This window comes from Ambystoma mexicanum, chromosome 4p, assembly GCF_040938575.1.
Source record: "Ambystoma mexicanum isolate Mex_15411 chromosome 4p, UKY_AmexF1_1, whole genome shotgun sequence".
NCBI classification, from domain to species: Eukaryota; Metazoa; Chordata; class Amphibia; order Caudata; family Ambystomatidae; genus Ambystoma; species Ambystoma mexicanum.
Window position 1 is genome coordinate 88,481,142 of NC_090927.1, and position 25,634 is coordinate 88,506,775.

The following is a 25,634-nucleotide window of genomic DNA, read 5'->3' on the forward strand; positions in this document are numbered from 1 at the left end:
CTACAATGCAAATGGTCAACAAATGAACACGCTGCAGGCATTAATCATAAGTACCACTACAATGCAAATGGTCAGCCAATGAACACGCTGCAGGCATTAACCATAGGTGTCACTACAATGTTAAGGGTCAACCAATGAACACGCTGTAGGCATTACTCATAGGTGTCACTACAATGGTAAAGGTTGACCAATGAAAACACTGCAGGCATTAATCATAGATGTCACTACAATGCAAATGGTCAGCCAATGAACACACTGCAGGCATTAATCATAGGTACCACTACAATGCAAATGGTCAGCCAATGTACACGCTGCAGGCATTAACCATAGGTGTCACTACAATGTTAAGGGTCAACCAATGAACACGCTGTAGGCATTACTCATAGGTGTCACTACAATGGTAAAGGTTGACCAATGAACACACTGCAGGCATTAATCATAGATGTCACTACAATGCAAATGGTAAGCCAATGAACACGCTGCAGGCATTAATCATAGGTACCATTACAGTGCAAATGGTCAGCCAATGAACACGCTACAGGCATTAATCATAGGTACCACTACAATGCAAATGGTCAGCCAAGGAACACGCTGCAGGCATTAAACATAGGTGTCACTACAATGTTAAGGGTCAACCAATGAACACGCTGTAGGCATTACTCATAGGTGTCACTACAATACTAATGTCCAACCAATGAACACACTGCAGGCATTAATCATAGGTGTCACTACAATACTAATGACCAACCAATGAACACACTGCAGGCATTAATCATAGGTGTCACTACTATGGTAAGGGTTGACCAATGAACACACTGCATGCATTAATCATAGATGTCACTACAATGCAAATGGTCAACAAATGAACACGCTGTAGGCATTAATCATAGGTACCACTACAATGCAAATGGTCAACAAATGAACACGCTGCAGGCATTAACCATAGGTGTCACTACAATGTTAAGGGTCAACCAATGAACACGCTGTAGGCATTACTCATAGATGTCACTACAATGCAAATGGTCAGCCAATGAACACGCTGCAGGCATTAATCATAGGTACCACAACAATGCAAATGGTCAGCCAATGAACACGCTGCAGGCATTAATCATAGGTACCACTACAATGCAAATGGTCAGCCAATGAACACGCTGCAGGCATTAACCATAGGTGTCACTACAATGCTAAAGGTCAGCCAATGAACACGCTGCAGGCATTAACCATAGGTGTCACTACAATGCTAAAGGTCAACCAATGAACACACTGCAGGCATTAACCATAGGTGTCACTACAATACTAATGGCCAACCAATGAACACACTGCAGGCATTAATCATAGGTGTCACTACAATACTAATGACCAACCAATGAACACACTGCAGGCATTAATCATAGGTGTCACTACAATGGTAAAGGTTCACCAATGAACACACTGCAGGCATTAATCATAGATGTCACTACAATGCAAATCGTCAGACAATGAACACGCTGCAGGCATTAATCATAGGTACCACTACAATGCAAATGGTCAGCCAATGAACACGCTGCAGGCATTAATCATAGGTACCACTTCAATGCAAATGGTCAGCCAATGAACACGCTGCAGGCATTAACCATAGGTGTCACTACAATGTTAAGGGTCAACCAATGAACACTCTGCAGGCATTAATCATAGGTACCACTACAATGCAAATGGTCAGCCAATGAACACGCTGTAGGCATTACTCATAGGTGTCACTACAATGCTAAAGGTCAACCAATGAACACACTGCAGGCATTAACCATAGGTGTCACTACAATGCTAAAGGTCAACCAATGAACACACTGCAGGCATTAACCATAGGTGTCACTACAATACTAACGGCCAACCAATGAACACACTGCAGGCATTAATCATAGGTGTCACTACAATACTAATGACCAACCAATGAACACACTGCAGGCATTAATCATAGGTGTCACTACAATACTAATGACCAACCAATGAACACACTGCAGGCATTAATCATAGGTGTCACTACTATGGTAAGGGTTGACCAATGAACACACTGCATGCATTAATCATAGATGTCACTACAATGCAAATGGTCAACAAATGAACACGCTGCAGGCATTAATCATAGGTGTCACTACTATGGTAAGGGTTGACCAATGAACACACTGCATGCATTAATCGTATATGTCACTACAATGCAAATGGTCAACAAATGAACACACTGCAGGCATTAATCATAGGTGTCACTACAATACTAATGACCAACCAATGAACACACTGCAGGCATTAATTATAGGTGTCACTACTATGGTAAGGGTTGACCAATGAACACACTGCAGGCATTAATCATAGATGTCACTACAATGCAAATGGTCAACAAATGAACACACTGCAGGCATTAATCATAGATGTCACTACAATGCAAATGGTCAGCCAATGAACACGCTGCAGGCATTAACCATAGGTGTCACTACAATGTTAAGGGTCAACCAATGAACACGCTGTAGGCATTACTCATAGGTGTCACTACAATGGTAAAGGTTGACCAATGAACACACTGCAGGCATTAATCATAGATGTCAATACAATGCAAATGGTCAGCCAATGAACACGCTGCAGGCATTAATCATAGGTACCACTACAATGCAAATGGTCAGCCAATGAACACGCTACAGGCATTAATCATAGGTACCACTACAATGCAAATGGTCAGCCAATGAATACGCTGCAGGCATTAACCATAGGTGTCACTACAATGTTAAGGGTCAGCCAATGAACACGCTGTAGGCATTACTCATAGGTGTCACTACAATACTAATGGCCAACCAATGAACACACTGCAGGCATTAATCATAGGTGTCACTACAATACTAATGACCAACCAATGAACACACTACAGGCATTAATCATAGGTGTCACTACTAGGTTAGGGGTTGACCAATGAACACACTGCATGCATTAATCATAGATGTCACTACAATGCAAATGGTCAGCCAATGAACACGCTGCAGGCATTAACCATAGGTGTCACTACAATGTTAAGGGTCAACCAATGAACACGCTGTAGGCATTACTCATAGGTGTCACTACAATGGTAAAGATTGACCAATGAACACACTGCAGGCAGTAATCATAGATGTCACTACAATGCAAATGGTCAGCCAATGAACACACTGCAGGCATTAATCATAGGTACCACTACAATGCAAATGGTCAGCCAATGAACACGCTGCAGGTATTAACAATAGGTGTCACTACAATGTTAAGGGTCAACCAATGAACACGCTGTAGGCATTACTCATAGGTGTCACTACAATGGTAAAGGTTGACCAATGAACACACTGCATGCATTAATCATAGATGTCACTACAATGCAAATGGTCAACCAATGAACACACTGCAGGCATTAATCATAGGTACCACTACAATGCAAATGGTCAGCCAATGAACACGCTGCAGGCATTAACCATAGGTGTCACTACAATGTTAAGGGTCAACCAATGAACACGCTGTAGGCATTACTCATAGGTGTCACTACAATTGTAAAGGTTGACCAATGAACACACTGCAGGCATTAATCATAGATGTCACTACAATGCAAATGGTCAGCCAATGAACACGCTGCAGGCATTAATTATAGGTACCACTACAATGCAAATGGTCAGCCAATGAACACGCTGCAGGCATTAATCATAGGTACCACTACAATGCAAATGGTCAGCCAATGAACACACTGCAGGCATTAATCATAGGTACCACTACAATGCAAATGGTCAGCCAATGAACACGCTGCAGGCATTAACCATAGGTGTCACTACAATGCAAATGCAAACAACACATACAACACATATGGAGATGAGGCGAGCGCGACTGGAGAACTGTCCCGCACCACAGGCTGTGCGCTACCACACTTTTACCTGCAGCACCAAGCCCTATTGTAATACCCACAGGACCCTAAAGTGGGGCGCCCCTGTTCAGCGCAAGCTGGTCAGAATGTGATACGCCGGGCAAGGAGAACAGCGCTACTTGCGGCCATCGATACCAGAGGTTGGCGCGGTCCACAACTCACCACTGTGGTTTACTCTGACATGGCAAGTGGACATTGTATTGACTTGTATGCAGTGTTTTGGGGGCAGTTATAGGGACGGGAGTGGTAAAATAGGGAGCAAGGTGGCTGAGGAGTAAGGACATGGTGATAGAACGTGGCATATGCAAGCTGATCTTCCAATAAAAAGCTGCAGTAAATTGTGATGAAATGCCCACTGTGATCAGTTGCCACAGAGCCCAGGTTAATGGCTCAACTCATTTGCAAGTTCAAATCCTTCTGCAAGGCCGACTCAGCCCTTCATCTATATGATGTCGATAAACGGAATATCTTCAAATTGATCAATTGTAACATGTGGGAGCAGTTGTCATAGATCTTAAGAATGTGTGTTCTACATTAGAGCTTCATGCTGTATTCCTCTCCCTTCAAAGCACTGCAATGGTAGGAGTTATAATTACACAATTAAAAGGTATTGAGTATGTCGATGACGTCATACAAATGAAGGGGTTAGTCGGCTTTGATGTGGGATTGGAACTTGCAATCAAGGTGAGAGTTTAACTTGTGGGCTATCCACCCAAGCTAACAGAGGGTATTATGCCCAGCCAAGAACAGCTATTGCCGGGGACTGCAAGATCCACAATTCCCTGCAGCAGTGGCATAAAGGAGACCCTCCATGCTCAGTGAAAGTCAGTAGCTGCAGCAGGACCCTGGGGAAACAAGACATTTTCACTGGCAACCAAACAGACCGCAAATGTCACTTGCAGCACTTAGCATTGTGCTTTCTCCCAAATGGAAACACCTCCTGGGGACACACACGTCCCCAGATCCCTGCGGCTCAGCCACTGTGGGGACCCACCCACTGCGCAGTGTACTCAGTGCCCTCTCACAGAGTGCCAGGGCCAAGCGCAGGCCTGCATGTGCGCGTGGATCGGATGCAGGTCTGCGTGTGGATCTGACGCAGGCCTGCGTGTGCGTGTGGATCTGACGCAGTCCTGCGTGTGGACCTGACACAGGCCTGCGTGTGTGTGTGTGGATCTGGCGCTGGCCTGTGTGTGCGCGTGGAACTGACGCAGGCCTGCGTGTGGATCTGACGCCGGCCTGCCTGTGGGTCTGACGCAGGCCTGCGTGTGCGCATGGATCGGACACAGGTCTGCGTGTGCGCATGGATCAGACGCAGGCTGGTGTGCATCTGGCACAGGCCTGCGTGTGCGCGTGGATCTGACGCAAGCCTGCGTGTGCGGGTGGATCAGACGCAGGTCTGCGTGTGCACGTGGATCTGGCGCAGGCCTGAGTGTGCACATGGATCGGACACAGGTCTGTGTGTGCACGTAGATCGGACGCAGGTCTGCATGTGTGCGTGGATATGGCGCGGCCTGCGTGTGCGCGTGGATGGGACACAGGTCTGCGTGTGCGCATGGATCTGATGCAGGCCTACATGTGCGCATGGACCTGACCCTGCGAGGAGGGACACAGCCTAGGGCATTGTTTGGCTAGCCCATGGCCATGATAATCCCTATAGCCATTACCACCCAGTTCCTGCCCCTCCCCACACAAAAACCCTCCTCATACCAACTCTTTGGGCTCGCTTTAACAAGCCTTACCATCAAACCTTGCACTGGAATTGCCTGGCAGTGTTTTTCAAAGCAATGTTCTGAGAGTTTAATGACTTAATTGGGCCTGCAATTGTGCAACTCGTGTAATAAACAGGTCTTAACCAGGTCTGCCATCAGCCACTCGATTTATAAGAACTATGCATGTCCTTGACTGAAGTCTTGCAAAAAACAAGCATTAGGAAAGCCAACAATTTTGGCTGTGTATAAGTATTGGCCATTTGCCAGGCACTGCTATTAGATGCCCAGGTACTCGCACCATTCTGCACCTGCAACCATCGACATCCAGTTAATACCACTACAGCTGTGCCTTGCAAGTGCCTTTCCCATGCCTGCACAAAAGCACAAACTATTGGCATTGTCAGTGCGTGTTTGCGATTATGTCCCCCTAATACAGCGGGCCTCATTACGACTTTGGTGGTGCAGTAAAAGTCACAGCCACTTTTTTTTGGCAGTAATGGAATTAACGCTACTAAGTCTAAGTTTGGCCTTGCAGCAGAAGATTTACCACCAGCAAAATGCTGGAGGTAAATCCACTGCTTCAAGGCCCAAAATGTACAGCAGCAGTATTACCGCATGAGGTAAATCATGCACAATTCCCATGGACTTCTATAAAATGGGGACTAAAACTGCTGCCACTCATAATCCTGCGGTAAATGACTGGCGGTAACAATAAACAGGCTTGGCTGTAATTCCAGAATTACTGACATACTCCTAAGGAGGCCATTGTACCCATGTTTTAACTTTGCAAAGAAATGTGATTGCCTCTCAACTGAATCCAAAGAAACCCAAACACCCAGTTCTATGAAAGTGTACTGGGAAAAAGAGAGACTATGGCCCTCCTGCCTTACCGAGGAGATGCCTCCAAACTCGATTATCATTACCGCAACTTGTAATCAGCGATTCTAGCGGAATGGCCATTGATGGTCGCTCTGCCTGTGGTAATTACTCTTTTTTTGGAGGTAAAGTGCATGAGTTAACTGCAGCGAAATTTGCCACTTGCGTTAATGTGGCTGCAAATCCTTTAATGGCAAAATGTAGCGCTATCAACTTTACCACAAACTTTTTACTGCACAGCCAAACTTGTAACAATGCCCAATATTTCAAATTGAACTTAGTTTTATTAACTTTTAAATTGAATAAAGATCAGGTCGATAAACCTGAGTCTCATTGGAGGCAGGATTAGAACTGAGCGCAAGCCCCTGCACGCCAGAGATTACACAACCCGCTAGGGAAAAAAGGCCCACGTCGATAGTGTAAGGATAACAAGTATAATCTCATGTGCAGATGAGAGCAACAGCAAAGAACTCTGCTGCCATGAACGTTCTGCCAAAGAGAGGTACATGCAGTAACGTATGAAGTGGAACATCACCATAAGTGACGCAATACATACAGTAACCCGATACAGGTGCTGCTTTTATCCATATGGGATCGCAGTGTATTGGTCCCAGCCCAGTCCGTCTGTATTCCATCAGGTGGGCGCTGCGGGGCTCATCTTCTCACAAATGAGTTCTACTCCTACTATACAGCTTGTTTATCACTCATTCTGTGAACTTTGCAGACCTTAAGACGGGCACACAGGAGATGCCAGGGCTCTCCAACCTTCCCGTACACATTTCACTCACTCCTTCTGCGCCATCCGGCTCCAAGGTCTCTGCCCTCGTTTTGAACTATAATGGATCCCTCCCAGCACCTCGCAATACAAATCACATGACTGTCGCTCAGCGATGGGCCCTGTCCATCCTCTTTGAACATTTCAGGACTTGTTACTTTGGGGTTGGTGGTCAAAGGGCACTTGGTGACATGGAATTCTGAGATTTTAATGTTCAGTCCGTTATATGGGCTATAACTCGCGGTCACTCGCGAATGGCTGGGTCGTGCTTTGGCCAATGTGAGATAACATGCACACTAGGCGTCGGTCTCTGATCACGGCCTACTAGAGCACATTCCCCTTGGGTGAAAAACACGTCTTTGCAACACTTTCAAGAACAATGAATAAACAGTGTGGCGGGAGGGGTGCGAACTGTTCTCATGGGAGCTCGGGCACGACTGGAGATTTATGTGGCCTTGTGGATTTGGGCCTAGTGCACGTAATGCTGTATTTGCTGCGCAAGCCTTCTTGTCTACCTAGGATTATTAGTATCTATGTAGAATAGCGATGCCACCTGCACCTTTGGCCACACCATGTGGATAAACTGTAATTGTTATATTAACATGGGGTCCTGCGGGACGGGAAGGCATCCCATACACTCTCCCCACCCCTCCCGGCTCATCACAGAGCCTTGAATGCATCTCGCCTTACTTTAAAGCGCTTGCGCAGGGTGCGTGGGCGGGGCTTTCCCTTCGCAACAGAACCAATGAGAAGCTTTGTCATGAACCAGCAGAGTTACGCCCTGAACACCAAGCTAAGCCCTGCTAATCACTTCTCCAGGAGCCAAACATGTTCCCTGGTATTGTGCCTCCAAGTTATTTCCTAAAGTCTCTCTGCTCTTCGCCCAGAAGCGAGGACTTGCAGCTTTGTTACCCCTCATGTACCTTTTAGAGGTTTGACGCATTCCCGCCTGCAGCCAGTGTTGCAGCACTTGTGATTCTCCTCGCAGTTCCAGTCGTGGTTGCAGGAAGGCATGTAGATGGCGGGACAGATCTTCGGTTTCGGATCATAGGATGGGCAGATCCCAGGACGATCTGTAGCAAGAAAAATGCAGAAAGCACTTGAGTGAGTAGCACCAATCATGTGGACCATGAGAGCACACGACCTGACTCATTGCAGACCCCAACACACGCCAACATGTCATTACCAAAAGCTTATGCAGAAATGACCCATATTGCTTGTTTATACCTCCTGCTGTCAATCGGTTTTGATATTTGAAAGTGTTTTTCACAAAGACCGATGCCGAATTAACTGCAAAGCGAAACAATAATAAGCACTTTGCTTAGCACTCGCCCACTCTTCACCGTGCCACTGCCAGCAGAGGCTTGTCCACTGCGCTGCTTGCAATAGCCCTGGAGGTTCTTTATTATAATACATACTTTGCTTAGCATTCGCCCACTCTTCACCTTGCCACTGTGAGCAGAGGTACCCTTGGGGGCTCTTTAGCACACACTGGGCCTCATTACGAGTTTAACAGGAAAGGGCCTGTAAATCTACCGAATTACTGCCAAGCCCGTTTACTGTTACCACCATTTGGTCCAGGGCCTTACCAGAGGATTACGAGCCGGGGTGTGGCAGTGTAAATCCCCATTTTTTGGAGTTAATGTAAGATTTCAAGTGAGTAGCAATTCTTCATGGTAAACCTGCCAGGTTTTGGCCATAAAGTGGAGGTTTTACCTCCAGCATCTTGCAGGACGTAAATCCTCCACTTCAAGGTCAAACCCAGAATTCAGCGGTGCAGTCAAAAGTGGCAGTAATTCTATTAACAGCCACAAAGTGTTGGCAACTGAATCACTGCCACTTTTTTACCCCACCATTGAGACCCATTGTTTGATAAATTCTTTCCTAACACAAATGACTCAGAGGGGTAAAAAGCAAAGTAAAGGAGGCCAGAGGAAATCTGTGGTGCCTTGTCTTCAGTGCTATGTGAGATCCAATATGGCTTTATGTGGCGTCTCACGGTACCGCCACGCATGGCAGTAGAATGTTGGAGCCTGTGAGTGCATGCCAGCTCAGAGAATATTGTTTTAATCACTATGGGCCTGTTGGCGCTGAGCTGCTATGTTACGTAAGGTGGGCGTCTCCCTGGTGTGAGGCTAGATTGAAGAGCATGTCGATGTTGAAGTACTGCGTCCTGCGCCCACCAGAGAGTGAAGTGCCTTTCGAAAATATAAAAAGGTGGACTTATGCTCACCACCCATCGAGTACCCGGGCTATAGTGCTCCAGATTCACCTGCACCCTCAAGCAGGGGGTACCATTCTACGTGGAAACCCCTTTGACCTTGGTGCAAGTTATATTCAACAGCAGGGTGAGGATGTGTATCGTGCCCACTGCAAGTGGGGGGCAAGATCCTCACTGGGCACTTCCATTGACTCTTCTGTACCTCGCTCTACTAGATCCAGAAGCTAGAAGGCGACTGTCTTGATCTTGGCATCAGGACATTCCCCCGTTTCTGGTGTAGTCTATTTGCCCTCTTAATAATTGATCATGAGCACACGTCTGTAACTTTTACTCCTAAACCCAGAAGCTAGAGGGCAGCCATCCTGATCTCGGCATCGGGGCATTCCACCGTTTCTGATAGAGATGGCTTTACAACCTGTATTTGTTACCCTCTAAATGAGTGATAATAAGCACACATCTTGAGGTTCATCCAATAAACAGTGCTACATTTCAGGACATACAAGAATGGCTCCATTTTAACAGCTAGGTCTTCATCCCTTCTTCTCCATCCTAAGCTGAGACTGGGAGATCTGACACCCGTTCCCCTGTTTCCTCCCTGGTTGCTTGTAGATCCTTTGCTGCCAAATAGCCGACCTTCACCCTCCACGGTTCTTAGCTTCCTGTTACCATGTGCTTCCACCATATGACTTGCTAAGAGCTCTGTTGCTTCTTGAAGCGAGGTCCATGCTTAATAAATAGCATAACAATGATAATATTAATAGTGCATATGGTACAAGTGTCCACATAGGATTTTGTCAGATATGCATGTTCACCGGCAATAATTTATCTCTCCCTGGAAAGTCACTCTCCACCTCCAATCCTTCAAGTTTGTATAGAAAACATGGCATTATTATGGCCCTCGAGAAAGTGGGGTGCGTCCCCAGAAATGAGTATAGTTTTAGCCTGGTCCCTTCCTGGAATAGTTCCCATCTGGTTAAGGGCAGAATTACTGAAACCTTTGGACTGGGGTAAGTGCAATGTGTATTAGGGCAACAGCATGTTCTATCAGTGCATTCCTGCACCAGGACAATGTTTGCCTTAGAGCCAGTCCTTTGGCCTGGTCCAAAAAGGCATTGAAGGAATATGCTCCGCCTTAATGCTAATAGTACTTGCACCAGTGCAAGGTTTCTGTAATGTCATACTCAGTGTTTTCACTTGTATTATACTGCATCTTGTACCCCCATCACTTCCTGCTGGGTTCAATAAATCTACCAAACAGTGAACCGAAAGGTACTGTGAGGACACTTGTATCACTGCTGGCCTTGAGTGAACTAAGTCCATGTGCAGTGGGCAATAAGATACAGAATACTGAGCCTTTAGGAACTCCACCCAACAGCGGGCCAGTGACTTCCATACAAACAGATGAGGAGGTCAGAAGTGAGCTAGAGACCAGGAGCGAGGCATAGCCCAGATGGTCCTGATGCTTTCTTGAAATTTAACCATATCCATGGACTGTGTGTAACACTTGCAAGCCATTTCAGAGAGAGAGGCAACAGCAAGAGCCTTCAGATAAACATGAGGCCTGCTGCTGATACAGAAGGTCTGGGTTAGCAGACCAAGAAACATTACAACTCGAATTATAAAAGGATAACTGTATTACTTATTAAATGCTGCCCATATAGGCAAGTATTGATTGTACTTTTACCTGGCACAGCATCAAGGCATTTGTTTCCACACATTTGGCAGCACTTTTTGTTTGCCAGGCAGTCGCCATCATGCTGGCACTGAGGTTTCTCCGGAGTGGCCTTGCATTTGGCCAATATAGCGGGGCACATGCCGGGTTTGACTGTTAAAGACAAAACAAAATGTGTTTTCCTCTTTATTCTGTATTTGGTTTATTATAAACCATAAATACATCAAAAAGACATTAAATATAAATTCCATATAAATTACATAATTACAAAATTCTAATTCAATTAATTTACAAATCAACAGAATTTTAAATTCTCATATCTTGAAATCTCGCAGATCTCTCAAATTGCCCAAACATATGTCCAATATATTTCATTTCAGTCTCACAAATACCACATATGCCCTGTGCAAGACCTGAGGAATTAATATTAATTTGCCATCTTTCGAAATTCTTCACATAATAAGCAGCGGTCGTGATAACTATAACGTTTCCGGAGAATATTGTACTCCAGAAGTGATCAGATAATATATTTTCAAATCTATATACAAAAGATGCATATCCCTTGACATACACATGGGATATCCTTTTACAAGTTGCAAGTACAAGTCGAATTGTTTCTACGTGCTCTTTGCAAAGTCTACACTATAAGCTTCAGTGGATGTTTCTCCATGCCCCTGTGTTTTCATTAGCGTGTAATAGATTAAAATACATCCTCATCAAAAAATGTCATACTTTCAAAGGTAACGGTCTAGTCAACTAATCAAAACATAAAACCTTCACTTACATATGATCTAAATTTAGTTTTGGTAGCCAGCGTATCTATTAGTTGTCCTCTGTGCCCTAATTCCACTTTTCTCCTTTAAGACCATTGTCAAGCCATCTTGTGTCTCTAGCTCAAAACCAATTTTCTTATACAATTTTAATATTTCCTATTCCAGTTTAGCAAAAGCAACATTTTTCCTAATCAAACCATTGGCCATCTGGTTAAAATAATATAAAAAGGAATCCCCGTTGGAAGAAAAGATCCTTATTTTCGAATAAAAAGATCCCTTACCCACTTTCCATGCAGATACCAGTGACAGTCCCATCTCACAGCATGTTGCTTCACTGGGTACACAACTCGGCAAGCCTGAGACGTTTCTCCATATCTTGCCTTCAAGACCTCCTAACCATACTGTCTCTTTTTCCATACAGGTTGCAAGACCATATAGCACACTAGGCATAATACCACTTTTGTAAAGTTTAATAAGTCCAAGGACTGAAAAGCCACCCTTGTGAGTTATAAAAGATGTAACCAGTCCAGTTTTCTTTGATGTCTTAACACTTATATATTTAGCTTGCTGTTCTCCACTTAGTCGAGGACTTATTGGTATCCCCAAATATATGTATCCCTGAACACGCCCATTAGGAACATCATTTATTTTCCAGACACATGTATGCTTTATTTTCAACCCCTCACTAATAACTATTATTTGAGTTTTCTTCTCATTCATGGTAAGTCAGCTTTTCTTGGAGTAATCAACCAAAGCATCAAAACTGTGCTGCAGCCCAATTGCTTTCCTCCCCAGCAGCACCGTGTCACCTGCATACGTGGCCATCCCAAGGGCTCGCTCCCCAACTTTGGCGGAAAGTTCTTACTATGTTTTAAACTATATTGCATGTCCGTCATAAACAAATTAAACAGCATGGGCGCCAGTACACACAATTATATAACACCATGGTTAGTCGCAATATTGGAGAAGATCGGGCCATTTGTGTCTAGTCTTATTTCCACAGAGGTGTTTGATATAAATGCTTTATCATGTGAAGTAATGCACCTTTGTAACCCCAGCTGAAAAGCTTACTCCAGAGAAGGTATCTGGAGACGTGATCAAAAGCCTCTTAATAATCAACAATACAGCAATCAAGCTTGCTTCCCTTATCTCCAAGTGGAGACTCTATTAAATAAATCAATGTCCACATATTAAAAAGCATCACCATACCTTTTCAAAAACCAGTTTGCTGAGGGCAGAGTATATTGTGTCTTTTTACTCAACTATGTAGTTTCTCAAGCAGACATTGCCATTACATCTGTGAGGGCAAGCAGTCTGGCAGTTTGTAATTATTTGGGTCCCTTCTGGTACCGCTTCTGCATATTGCTACCAGGATCCAATAAAGGAGACCATTAGCAAGGATGGCCCTTCGCAGCCACATTAGGAATAGAAATGAGTCCAGGTGCTCTTGAAGCTTTCCGTTTTATAATATATATATATATATATATATATATCATCTGCTTCAGAATAAAACCAACTACTCACCTTACTGAGTGAGGAAACCTCCTTGCCTTTGTAAATCTGTGGGGTATAACCAGTCTCACTAGACTTGAAATAGAGCTCCTTATACATATTTGCCAATCTTCCTCGGACTCTGGGTTAATCAACACTGTCTTACTCCCTTTCATACAGGTGTTTTCATAGTGCCAGAATCTACGTTTATCACGAGATTTTACAGATTCATAAACTAACCTCCAATGAGCACTGTTTTGTGATTGCTTATGCGCCTTCATCCAGTTCTTATATTTGGTACATGCATTTGATATAACTTGTGCCCTTACCGTGGATTAATTCATAGTTATCTTTATTCTCCTTATCTTGCTCATCTTAGCAGAATGAGATTTTCTCCTGCTATTAATCAGCTCATCATTGATCTGAGTATTCTGACTATTGGTGGCCACAGTATTATTACTCTATTGGCATCATTTATCTGTAGCCATATTAATTCTTCTCATAATCTCCCCTTCTTATTGCTCACTGATAGCCTCCTTCAAATTATCCAGACATCTAATTCCACCCAATATATCTATTACCAGGTTATTAAACCTGCAGAGGGGGTCTATACCCACCCCTCTTATGGCAGACAAATAAATATGGTTGTTAGGGCTAATACCCTACTCTCCAGGTCAACATTGTAAAAATCAGTCTGTTTAGGTAGTTAAGCTGCCCTTATTCATGGAAAATAAAGAACACTGGACACACTTATTCAAGTCAACATAAACAAATAAGTTAGTCTACATTACACACAAACATTAAACACAGAATATAGATTTCTGGTGTATAGGTTAGCAAAAGATAGCCATTGCATTACAAAATGGTTGTAAGCCTCAGCTCTCAGGGAAATTCAAAAGTGCTGAAAGCCCAGAATATAGTGCTGTGTGCATACTTGTCTGGACAGAAGCCAGGGTACAGGGAGATGGCCGAAATCAAATAAGAATATGTCATTTTGATGTGTTGTGATTCATGAAACATACTTGTCTGGACAGAAGCCAGGGTACAGGGAGATGGCCGAAATCAAATAAGAATATGTCATTTTGATGTGTTGTGATTCATGAAACAAAACAGGCTTATAGTCAGGAAAGATAAGAATGTACAGAATGTACTGAAACACGGAAGAAATGCATCACAACTCAAAAAGCAGTTTTTTCTAGTTTTCAAAATTGCTTGTCATCCAGAACGTGTGAAAGATAGCAAATCATCCTGACCAGGAAGTGTTTTTTTGTCCAATAGGCACACAAATGCTACCTTGACCTTTTAGTAAAATGACCAATAAGAATGTGTTAAAATGTAAGGTCCACATTAATATACATTGTTGTACAATCGGTTAACAGTGTATAGAACTCATGGTATATGCATAAGAAGATAGCGATGTTCCTTTTTTGACTGTGAAGAGGAGTGAATAGACCCATTCAATCCCAGCCGCTGGTCTCCCTTCCTCACACAAGAAGTATGTGTATTGTCAGAAGTGGCTGGGTGTAGAGAATTATGTCTGAGAATGAATCTTGTAACAAACCTGTCCACATTCTTTCCTGACCAGACATGTCTATTACCCAGAGCATTACAATGTATCAGTCCCAAACCTCTGATACACTTTGCCTGCTTTCCAACGTTGATGTGCACTTTAGGGCAACATGGCCACTCGGCCCAGTATATTCATACAAGATGTCCTTACGAGCTTGCGATACAAGCATATAATCAATCCTTGACTGGCTCTTACCATTATCCCATGTAAATATACGGAATCTATCTTCATCACAAGTAATAGAATGGATGGTGGCAGCTCCAACTCAGCAGAGTTCAAGCTGGCTACTCTTTATTGTATCATCCCATCAGCGGCTCCAACGATTCAGGCTCACACAAACCTGATCACATGACTCCAGTTTCTCATCTCCCTTCCCTGGAGTTCAGTTACTTCTTTGCACCATTGATGTCAGCACACTGGTTCTTTAAGAGACTAAATATCTGGGGATTGGATGACACAGAACGGCCCACAGCACTGATGGTTGCAGACTTCCTCTTCTGTTGGCATGCTACCTTTTAATATGATTCGGTAGCAACAAAGCGCTTAATGTGTGGCTATTTGCCTTGATCCCTCCCCTTTTTATCTGTTGACTGCCACTAACCGTTTCTTTTTCTGCCTCATAATTGGCTAATAATATGGCTTGGCATGGTTCTTTTGCTGGTACTAATTTAATTGTCGTTATAGCTTTGTAATTTGATACCCTACGTTGTGGTTTCAGATATGTATACATGTCTCTAATATAATTATTTCTATGCATTGTGATATGTTACAGCTCTCTGATGACCCTAGGAAATAGGGCAGACTTAACATTGCCAATTACATCACTGAAATGTCAGAATTCCAGCCAATGTACCAACAGAACTCATCAAAATAAACCGGTTATGGTGGGAAGAATGAGCAAAACTAGATCAGGACAAGAAGACGTGTCCGCTTAAGAAATGTGGTATATAGGAGCTACACTAGAACAACAGCCTCTGGCCTTAGCTGCTGGCCCCAGGTGCCACAACTAAATGGAGTAGCATACGCCAGGTTGAGCCCCTTTTGAGCCACTTAAATGCTTTGTCCTTCAACCTTGGTGCAGTCTGTGGCCTACACACATCTGGTGTCCATGCATAAAGCAGGAACTGCATTGCTAATTTGTATGACATCGGCACAGAACACAGAAAGGGAGTCGGCGTAGCCAATTCTGATCTTTGGTATGAGGAGGGGTTAAATGATTTGAACGAGCAGCAATTTGCATGCTTTTGAATTGGTGATCGACTTCAGGAGCTCTCACTCTTGACTCTCCCAAAAGTGCATGTCTCTGTTGGACATCAGTACCTGGCAGAGCTTTCACACACTGCACTCCACAGCCAAACAAACAGCACTTCTCATCGGACTGGCAATCTCTGTCATTGGTGCAGCGAGGTGGGGGGCGGTAACCGCATTGCTGCTCCAATCCTGGATCCACTGGGCAAAATCCTGGGTTCTCTGCAACACAAACAAAGCCACAATTCAGGATGAAACATTTTTTGATTAGGCCCACTTGGGAATGCAACATGTGTCCCTCCTCCGCTCCCCCCTTTCCCAGGTGCCCGCCATTTAAAGATCAGGCCAACTCTTGCACAACTCAGTCGGTCCTCCTTCCAGATGTCACATTGTTGTCCTTAGCCACTGGTGTGTGTGTGTGGTCATCTCAATGTGCGGGAGTGTTTTGGAGAACGATGGCCAGTGATATGGGAGAAGATGAACCACCAGGGGTTTGCCTTTGAGGGTGCCTCTTACCTTTCCTGTACCTCTCCCAATAACACCTATGGCATCTTCGAGGTTCCTGCCCCTCCTCTTCAGCTTAGCTGACAGACAGCACACTTTACTGAGGGTTTAGAGATGGTGTTGGGGAATTTCAAATGTATCTTCATAATGACATACTACTACAAGAGTTATTTCCTTCTGTGGGGTGAGAGATTCACTGGCACAACCTTAAACTATGACCAACATATACTAATGTTATCATCATTGTGACCATGTAACCCCAGGTTCAGCTCCTCATATATTGCAGGTCTGTAATTGGCTGAAGCAGCCCTAGGGCTATTTAAATACTTAAGGCCTCATCACGAGTTGGGCTGTATCCCAGCTGTAATACCGCCCGACTGTAATAGCCTTAGCACCCACTGGTCTGGCGGTATTACCACCTGATCAAGGGTTGGGCGTTAACGGTAAATCCCCATTCCCCATTGGGTCCACCTTTTGAAAAAAGCTGGCGGTAAAACACTCCATTTAGCGCCCAACTTTTGATAGGGCCAGCCATTAAATGCGCCAGTAATACCGTTACTGCCGCATTTAAGGGCTACAGCCCAACTCGTGATGAGGCCCATAGTCTGTACTGACCTGGGAGGGATGCAGCCAAGGCACGGGTAATGTGTGTTTGAGAAAGCCCCCAATCCCACCTTGTATTCAGTTTCAGGAGCTCTGTTATCAGGCTGAAAAGCACCAGAACTGGCACCAACACTGGGTGTCCATTCTCAGGCTGAATTCTCTTCCCTCTATCTCTGTGACCTACCCCTGCTCTGCTTCATCCCGTCTCAAGGGTGAGACACTTTGGAGTTTTGAAACAGGCCTTAAAGACCCAACCCCACATGGCGACTATGCACCTACCTGCAGGATTGACGCACTGGATTCCACAGTGCGGGCAGCACTTCATTCTGCCCGTGCAGTCGCCATCATCCTCACACCTCTGAGCAGAAAGCCGTGACCCACAGTCAGCAGGCGGTCGCGGACATGTTCCTGGTTTCACTGTAACTGAGGGGCGAAAGCTTTTGTTATCATCCCTTCTGATCACATTCTGGTACACTGCACATTAAATAGAGGGTCACTGGGAAGAAGGGGTGCTCAGATTAGCTAAAGTGTACCCCAGCACTCCCAGAATACTGATAAATCCTGTGGTCATGAAAGGTCATGAATCACTGATGCCTCAGGTGGGTACATGGTCTGATATCATACAGGGTGCATAGTTTTCATCTGGAAGCATAGAGGTGAAGAACCTGAGGGTTGGACCAAAAGATGTGAACCAAGGGAACATAAATCCATTAAAAGTGTTCTAGTGTGAGTTTAAATACAGAATGTCAGTGTAATACTGCCACCCACATTGTGGATTGCTTGCACCGACCGTAGGTACTCTCAAACCGTGACAGTCAACCAACAAACCAGAGATGTCAAGGAAGGAGGGAGACTGAGCTATTCAATGTATTGTTTTCTTCCTAGACTACTGAGGGAGGCTGCATTATGGTATTTGAAGAGTGTAAAAAGTGCTTGTGGGGCTTTGTATTTTGCTCTGGTAACATTTATATAAGCAATGGAGAAGATTAAAGGTTCCCATGGAATTAGCCTATTAAAATGTAACAATTACTCTTACAGCACAATGTATGAATGCATGGCGTAAATGGAAAATACAGAATAGACGATTCAAGTACATGAGACGAGTGTGGTGCATGAAAAAGACAGCGAGCACAGAACGGATCCAGTGGGATGACGAGTGACTGAAATCGATAATGCACGGATGAATGAACGAAGTGAATGGAGCAGATGAAATCGTTAGATTGAATGAAGCGTGTGGGAGAGAGAAGTGTGCTGAGCGGATGAATGCGTTGAGCAGACGTGTGTGTTGACCAGATGAGTGTGTAGAATGCATGAGTATGTTATGCGGATGAGTGTGTTGAGCTGGATAGGGTGTCGAACGGATGAATGTGTAGAGAGGACGAGTGTGTAGAGCGGATGAGTGAGTAAGTGCGGAAGAGTGAGTACAACGCAGGAGTGCATAGCGCAGATGAATGTGCAGAGGGGATGAGTGTAGAGCGGATGAGTGTGTAGAGTGGACGAGTGTGTAGGGCGGATGAGTGCATAAGTGCAGAGGAGTGTGGAGAACGCAGGAGTGCATAGAACAGATGAATGTGCAGAGCGGATGAGTGTATAGAGAGGATGAGTGTATAGAGCGGATGAGTGTATTGAACGGATGAGTGTATAGAGCGGATGAGTGTATAGAACGGATGAGTGTATAGAGGGGATAAGTGTATAGAGCGGATGAGTGTATAGAGCGGATAAGTGTATAGAGCGGATGAGTGTATAGAGCAGATGAGTGTATAGAGCAGATGAGTGTATAGAGCAGATAAGTGTTTTGAGCGGATGAGTGTATAGAGCGGATGAGTGCGTATGAGTGAACGACTTTGTAGAGCAGATGAGTGCATATAGCAGATGAGTGCGTGAAAAGAACGAGTGCATAGAACAAATGAGTGCCAGGAATGGATGAGTGCGTGGAGCGGATGGGTGCGCAGAACCGATGTGTGCGCAGAACGTGATAGGTGCGCAGAGAGTGATAGGTGCGCAGAGCGGAAGGGTGCGCAGAGCGGACGGGTGCGCGGAGCGGACGAGTGCACGGAGTGGAAGAGTGCGTGGAGCAGAAGAGTGCGCAGAGCAAAGGAGTGTGTAGAACGGAGGAGTGAGTAAGAACAGAGGAGTGTGTAGAGTGGATGAATACGTAGGACAGATTAGTGGGTAGAGCAGACGAGTATATGGAGCAGATGATAGCGTAAGAACAAATGAATGTGTGAGACCGGAGGGGTGCGTGAGAGCACAGGGGTGCAAGAGAGCGGGTGGGTGCGTAGAGCAGGTGAGTGCGTAGAGCGGGTGAGTAAGTAGAACGGATGAGTGAATAGAGGGGGTGAGTGCATAGAACGTATGAGAGCGTAGAGCGGATGAGAGCGTAGAGTGGATGAGTGCGTAGAGCAGATGAATTCGTAGAGCAGGCAGAGCGGATGAGTACCTAGAGCGGATGAGTACGTAGAGCGGATGAGTGCCTAGAGCAGATGAGTGCATAGAGCGGATGACTATTTAGAGGCATTGAGTACCTAGAATGGACGGAACGGGTGAAGTTTGTGGAAGGAATGGGTGACGTATGTATATAGAACGGGTGACGTATGTTGATGGAACGGGTGATGTATGTAGATGGCGCAGGTGACGTATGTGGGTGAAACGGGTGAAATATGTGGATGATAGGATGAAATATGTGGATGGAAGGGTGAAATATGTGGATAGAACAAATGTGGAAGGTACTGGTGTAATATGTGAAATGTACCGGGAAGTATTTGGATGGTACAGGTGAAATACGTGAATCGAGTGCATAAAACAACTGGAGTGGCGCGGACTGGAGTGCGTGGAGCAGACTGGAGTGCATGGAGCGAACTCGAGTACATGGAGCGGACTAAAGGGCATGAGCGAAAACTGGAGTGCACAGAATTGCGCGACTTACATTAATGGTTTGAAATGCATGGAACATTTGATGAGCATGTAACCCACCATATCACATCACCACACTTACTCTCTTCTTTACACCACCATTCAACTAGAACACAGAGATACTATGACACCATTCGGTATAGCTGTTCTCATACCAACATCTGCCTCATACTCCCCATCACTCTTACGAAACACTGCTGGTTACTCATCCCCCAGCCAGGCGTTCTCCTCAGGCCTAACGCAGCCACAATCGGTCTGGATAAATCCTGCCAGAACGAACACATACTCTTGCCCTTCCAACCACCACACCTACTAAGAAGCAGCAATTACACGAATACCGCACCAGCTGCGCACATATCCGGTGCTCACACGCACCTTTGACTATCTCTACTCTCTCTACTGATCTGAACTTCGGTTCCCAAGGGCGTTCAACCTACCAGCGTCTTCAGACCTTACCATTGGTATATAAGGCGCTATATAAATGCAAAGTAACATAACATAATAATGGCAAGCAATTCCATGGTTGCCGATTTGTTCAACTGCCCTTTCTTGGATGGAGCCTCCTCTTCCGTGTATCTGAGGTCTCCTCCTTTCCCCCAACCCCACACGCATCCATCTCTGACTACTCGGTAATGTAGGCATTGGTGTTACCGGCTAACTCGGGCTAGTGGGCTGTTACCAGATAACTCAGGCTAGCAGGCTGTTACTAGCTAACTCAGGCTAGTGGGCTGTTACCAGATAACTCAGGCTAGCAGGCTGTTACCAGATAACTCAGGCTAACGGGCTGTTACCAGATAACTCAGGCTAGCGGGCTGTTACCAGATAACTCAGGCTAGTGGACTGTTACTGAGAAATTCAGGCTAGTGGGCCGTTACCGACTAACTCAGGCTAGCGGGCTGTTACCGGCGAACTCATGCTACTGGGCTGTTACCGGCTAACTTAGGCTAGTGGGCTGTTAGCAGATAACTCAGGCTAGCGGGCTGTTACTAGCTAACTCAGGCTAGCGGGCTGTTATCGGCTAACTGATGCTAGTGGGCTGTTACCGGCTAACTCAGGCTAGTGGGCTGTTAGCAGATAACTCATGCTAAAGGACTGTTACTGGCTAACTCAGGCAAGCAGGTTGTTACCGTCTAACTCATGCTAAAGGGCTGCTACTGGCTAACTCAGGCTAGTGGGCTGTTATTGCCTAACTTATGCTAAAGGGCTGTTACCGACTGTGAACACCGTTATTGACTTTTCCACCATTGGAGATTTCAAAAGTGAACAGATCCCAAGCCAGAGCTTGTCTCGTTCTTTACGCTCAGGGTGTGGCAGGACCTTCCTGTGAATTGGTTGTCAATGCTGTGATGCTGATCTGCTGCAATCAGGTAAACACCCTTTAATTTCAATTGTGATTGACACGTGTAAGGATGGCATGGTATCAAACAGTGAAGACAGACACAAGTGATTTCAGTTCAAGGGTGTTTATTGAATGGATTGGTTAAACGCCTATCGAACTTAAATCTAAGGATGGGAGCAAGCTACGACCATCAAATAATAATAACGCAGTCCTAGTCGAGTCTCTGTCAAAAAAAAGGGCCTATACTAATAAACCTATTGCCAATCCTTACTTCTAAATGCAAAAGCGTGCGGTACAATAATGTATGCAAGAAAGAAAAGTGTTCAAGAAATATTATGTTAAGATGGTTGAGCAGTTGGGTTCGCTTCCAAACGTTTTCAGCACGGGGTAAGGTGGCATGTTTGAGCTTTGCACACACTCTGGCTTCTCTACCATGAGAACACAGTTCAAACCATAGACATCAGGGCCTTCTGCCAAAGTCTCTTTTCCAATAAGAGTCTCTTACTGCAGAAGGACTGTCTGAACAAACAAATATCAAAGCTCCATTTCTATTAGGATCTTTACATGAACAAGTTATCTCTTACAGTTTTTATCATGTTCTCCCTCCTTCAGACTTGGTCCCCTTTGTACCACAATGCTTACTCTTGGTCTCCCTCATTCGGGCTCGGACCATGGATCTCCCTTGTTTGGGCTCGAATACTCTTAATAGCAAAATTCAAGACTTTCGGATGTGCATTGGGTTTTGCTTGCACTGTCGCAGAACCACTTTGATTCATGTCATACAATATTCTCATAAATCTTTTGGCTTTTGTTTGTCTTGGCGGGATACCTTGAGAGACCTTAGATTGAGCACACTTACGGTACTCTGATAACAGTATGCTACCTTTCCTTCTCAAGTTCAAACATTCATCAGCAGTTCAGCTTTACTTGCGTCTTTCATCATACACGTTTAACAATGTTCGTTCCAGCACTCATTATACAATGATGCCACTTGCAACCTTGACTTCAACACAAACCGGTCTTGCATCAGTCTCCCCAACTCACCGGCTGTGTTGATCTCTCTAATGCTTCTTTGTTATTGGAGTCAAGGACGATACCCTGGCGCTTGCCGCTCCTCCCCAACTTGGTTGGTTACCCAGAAGGGCCTTCGGTATCTCCGAAACACAATACAGGAGTCTTCAGTCTGGTTTTCTGGCCTTATGCTTTCTGCTTTGAAGGTTTCAAGAAAGTAACAGTTTCTTGACGGAAAGGTGAAGGGTACTTTCCTCCTTGCAAACCCTTCTTGGTTTCCCATCTTTCTCCCCTCCTTCAGCTGCCGACTTAAAACAGCTATTACTTTGTGTGCTTTACTTCGTTCAGAGTCATGGAGTGAAAGTCATGTGTGAGTAATTGTCAGTAATTGCCTGACCATAGTCGTGGGAAATGTCAGGTACACTGCTCGGTGGGAGCCTGTTTTCTCCCAGAGCGGGCTGTCCATGGGAAAGTGTTGGAGAAGGGAAAGGAGGGGGGTAATGTTCCTGCGTATCCCACCTGGTAGGATGGCGTAAAGGTGTTAAAGGGGGAGGGATACATTGTCTCGCCATTCGGTCTCCCACTCCCCGAAGACCCCTCACCCAGGTGATCCTCCTGCACTGGTCCACCCCCAGGGTCTGGATCCAAAGGCGATGCCTGTGCCCTGGGCAGCTGAGAGAGAGATCCGCGGGGACTAGAGGGGTGATACACCATCTGGTTTCTAACATATGGCAGGCGACATAAAATGTTTCCATAAGGTTAAGCTGCACTTCTACTCCTTTCCTTTTAGACACAAAGCTAAACATGTATTTTGGTAGTATGAAATGATTTACATCGTTTTTTCATGAATGGTTTCATGACACATGTGACCACATATTTGGTCGTGTACAGCAATCCAGCACTTATTTGGCAGGATTGCAGCCTTTATGGATACTTTAAATAAGCGTACTTGTATATTTGAATGTGAACACTGCCCATGAATGTGAACACTGCCCAAGCAAACGTTGTTTTATACTTCAAAAGCAAGAAGAAAAAAAAAATAATTACTCCAAAACATGAAGCATACTAAGTCCCTGATTCTAAGATACATGCAAACCTGGTAAAGTGTTCAGGTGTTAATCTGGTGCAGTGAAACCAAAGCGAAGGCCGGAGTGGCCTACCCTGGGGAGTGGTGTGTCTCAGGTATTAATCTGCCGCAGTGAAGCCTAATGCGAGCACAGGCTGGAGTGGATTGCCCTGGGGAGTGGTGTGTGCTAGGTATTAATCTGGCGCAGTGAAGCCTAATGCGAGCACAGGCTGGAGTGGATTGACCTGGGGAGTGGTGTGTGCTAGGTATTAATCTGGCGCAGTGAAGCCTAATGCGAGCACAGGCCGGAGTGGCCTGCCCTGGGGAGTGGTGTGTCTCAGGTATTAATCTGCCGCAGTTAAGCCTAATGTGAGCGTAGGCCGGAGTGGCCTGCCCTGGGGAGTGGTGTGTGCTAGGTATTAATCTGGCGCAGTGAAGCCTAATTCGAGCATAGGCTGGAGTGGATTGCCCTGGGGAGTGGTGTGTGCTAGGTATTAATCTGGCGCAGTGAAGCCTAATGCGAGCACAGGCTGGAGTGGCCTGCCCTGGGGAGTGGTGTGTGCTAGGTATTAATCTGGCGCAGTTAAACCTAATTCGAGCATAGGCTGGAGTGGATTGCCCTGGGGCGTGGTGTGTGCTAGGTATTTATCTGGCGCAGTTAAACCTAATTCGAGCATAGGCTGGAGTGGATTTCCCTGGGGAGTGGTGTGTGCTAGGGATTAATCTGGCGCAGTTAAGCCTAATTCGAGCATAGGCTGGAGTGGATTGCCCTGGGGAGTGGTGTGTGCTGGGTATTAATCTGGCGCAGTTAAGCCTAATTCGAGCATAGGCTGGAGTGGATTGCCCTGGGGAGTAGTGTGTGCTAGGTATTAATCTGGCGCAGTTAAGCCTAATTCGAGCATAGGCTGGAGTGGATTGCCCTGGGGAGTAGTGTGTGCTAGGTATTAATCTGGCGCAGTTAAGCCTAATTCGAGCATAGGCTGGAGTGGATTGCCCTGGGGCGTGGTGTGTGCTAGGTATTAATCTGGCACGGTTAAGCCTAATTCGAGCATAGGCTGGAGTGGATTGCCCTGGGGAGTGGTGTGTGCTAGGTATTAATCTGGCGCAGTTAAGCCTAATTCGAGCATAGGCTGGAGTGGATTGCCCTGGGGAGTAGTGTGTGCTAGGTATTAATCTGGCGCAGTTAAACCTAATTCGAGCATAGGCTGGAGTGGATTGCCCTGGGGAGTAGTGTGTGCTAGGTATTAATCTGGCGCAGTGAAGCCTAATGCGAGCACAGGCTGGAGTGGATTGCCCTGGGGAGTGGTGTGTGCTAGGGATTAATCTGGCGCAGTTAAACCTAATTCGAGCATAGGCTGGAGTGGATTGCCCTGGGGAGTAGTGTGTGCTAGGTATTAATCTGGCGCAGTGAAGCCTAATGCGAGCATAGGCTGGAGTGGATTCCCCTGGGGCGTGGTGTGTGCTAGGTATTAATCTGGCGCAGTGAAGCCTAATGCGAGCACAGGCTGGAGTGGATTGCCCTGGGGCGTGGTGTGTGCCACGTATTAATCTGGCGCAGTTGAGCCGAATGCGAGTGTAGGCTGGAGTGGCCTGCCCTGGGGAGTGGTGTGTGCCAGGTATTCCTCTGACGTAGTGAAGCCTAATGTGACCCTCTTATCCGAGGAGCTCACAGGCTACACGATGCAGATGAAGAGTTGCATCGCAGGGTTTCTGAGGCACACAGGCCTGCTTTCTATTACACGTCATGGGCAGGCAATATGGCGTGGTTGGTGTGGAGGGAGGGTTGGTTTGAAGTGGGTTGAGAAGGGGAATGGCATGATTAGGTGGTATGGAGAGTCTACCCCCTAATTTTGGCATTAACAAAATCATAACAAAATGGCAGTAAAAAAATACTTTGGCAAAAAAATCAGCGGTACAAACATAAGTACCTTCATGGTTAAGGGGAGTCTGGTGAGAAGCACT

The 25,634-nt window shown here is 45.5% G+C and overlaps 1 protein-coding gene across 4 annotated transcripts in view; it reads right to left on the reverse strand.

The window, feature by feature from the left end:
- The window catches only part of LOC138453020 (balbiani ring protein 3-like), a 140,312-nt gene that overhangs the window by 19,126 nt on the left and 95,552 nt on the right, over positions 1 to 25,634 (reverse strand). For all 4 annotated transcript variants that reach the window (XM_069605435.1, XM_069605434.1, XM_069605433.1 and 1 more), the window contains 4 exons: positions 17,623 to 17,766; positions 16,309 to 16,458; positions 11,167 to 11,307; positions 8,185 to 8,334 (listed from right to left, as the gene is read on the reverse strand). In XM_069605435.1, the coding sequence (XP_069461536.1) occupies positions 8,185 to 8,334; positions 11,167 to 11,307; positions 16,309 to 16,458; positions 17,623 to 17,766 (585 nt within the window). The remainder of the gene's footprint in view (positions 1 to 8,184; positions 8,335 to 11,166; positions 11,308 to 16,308; positions 16,459 to 17,622; positions 17,767 to 25,634) is intronic.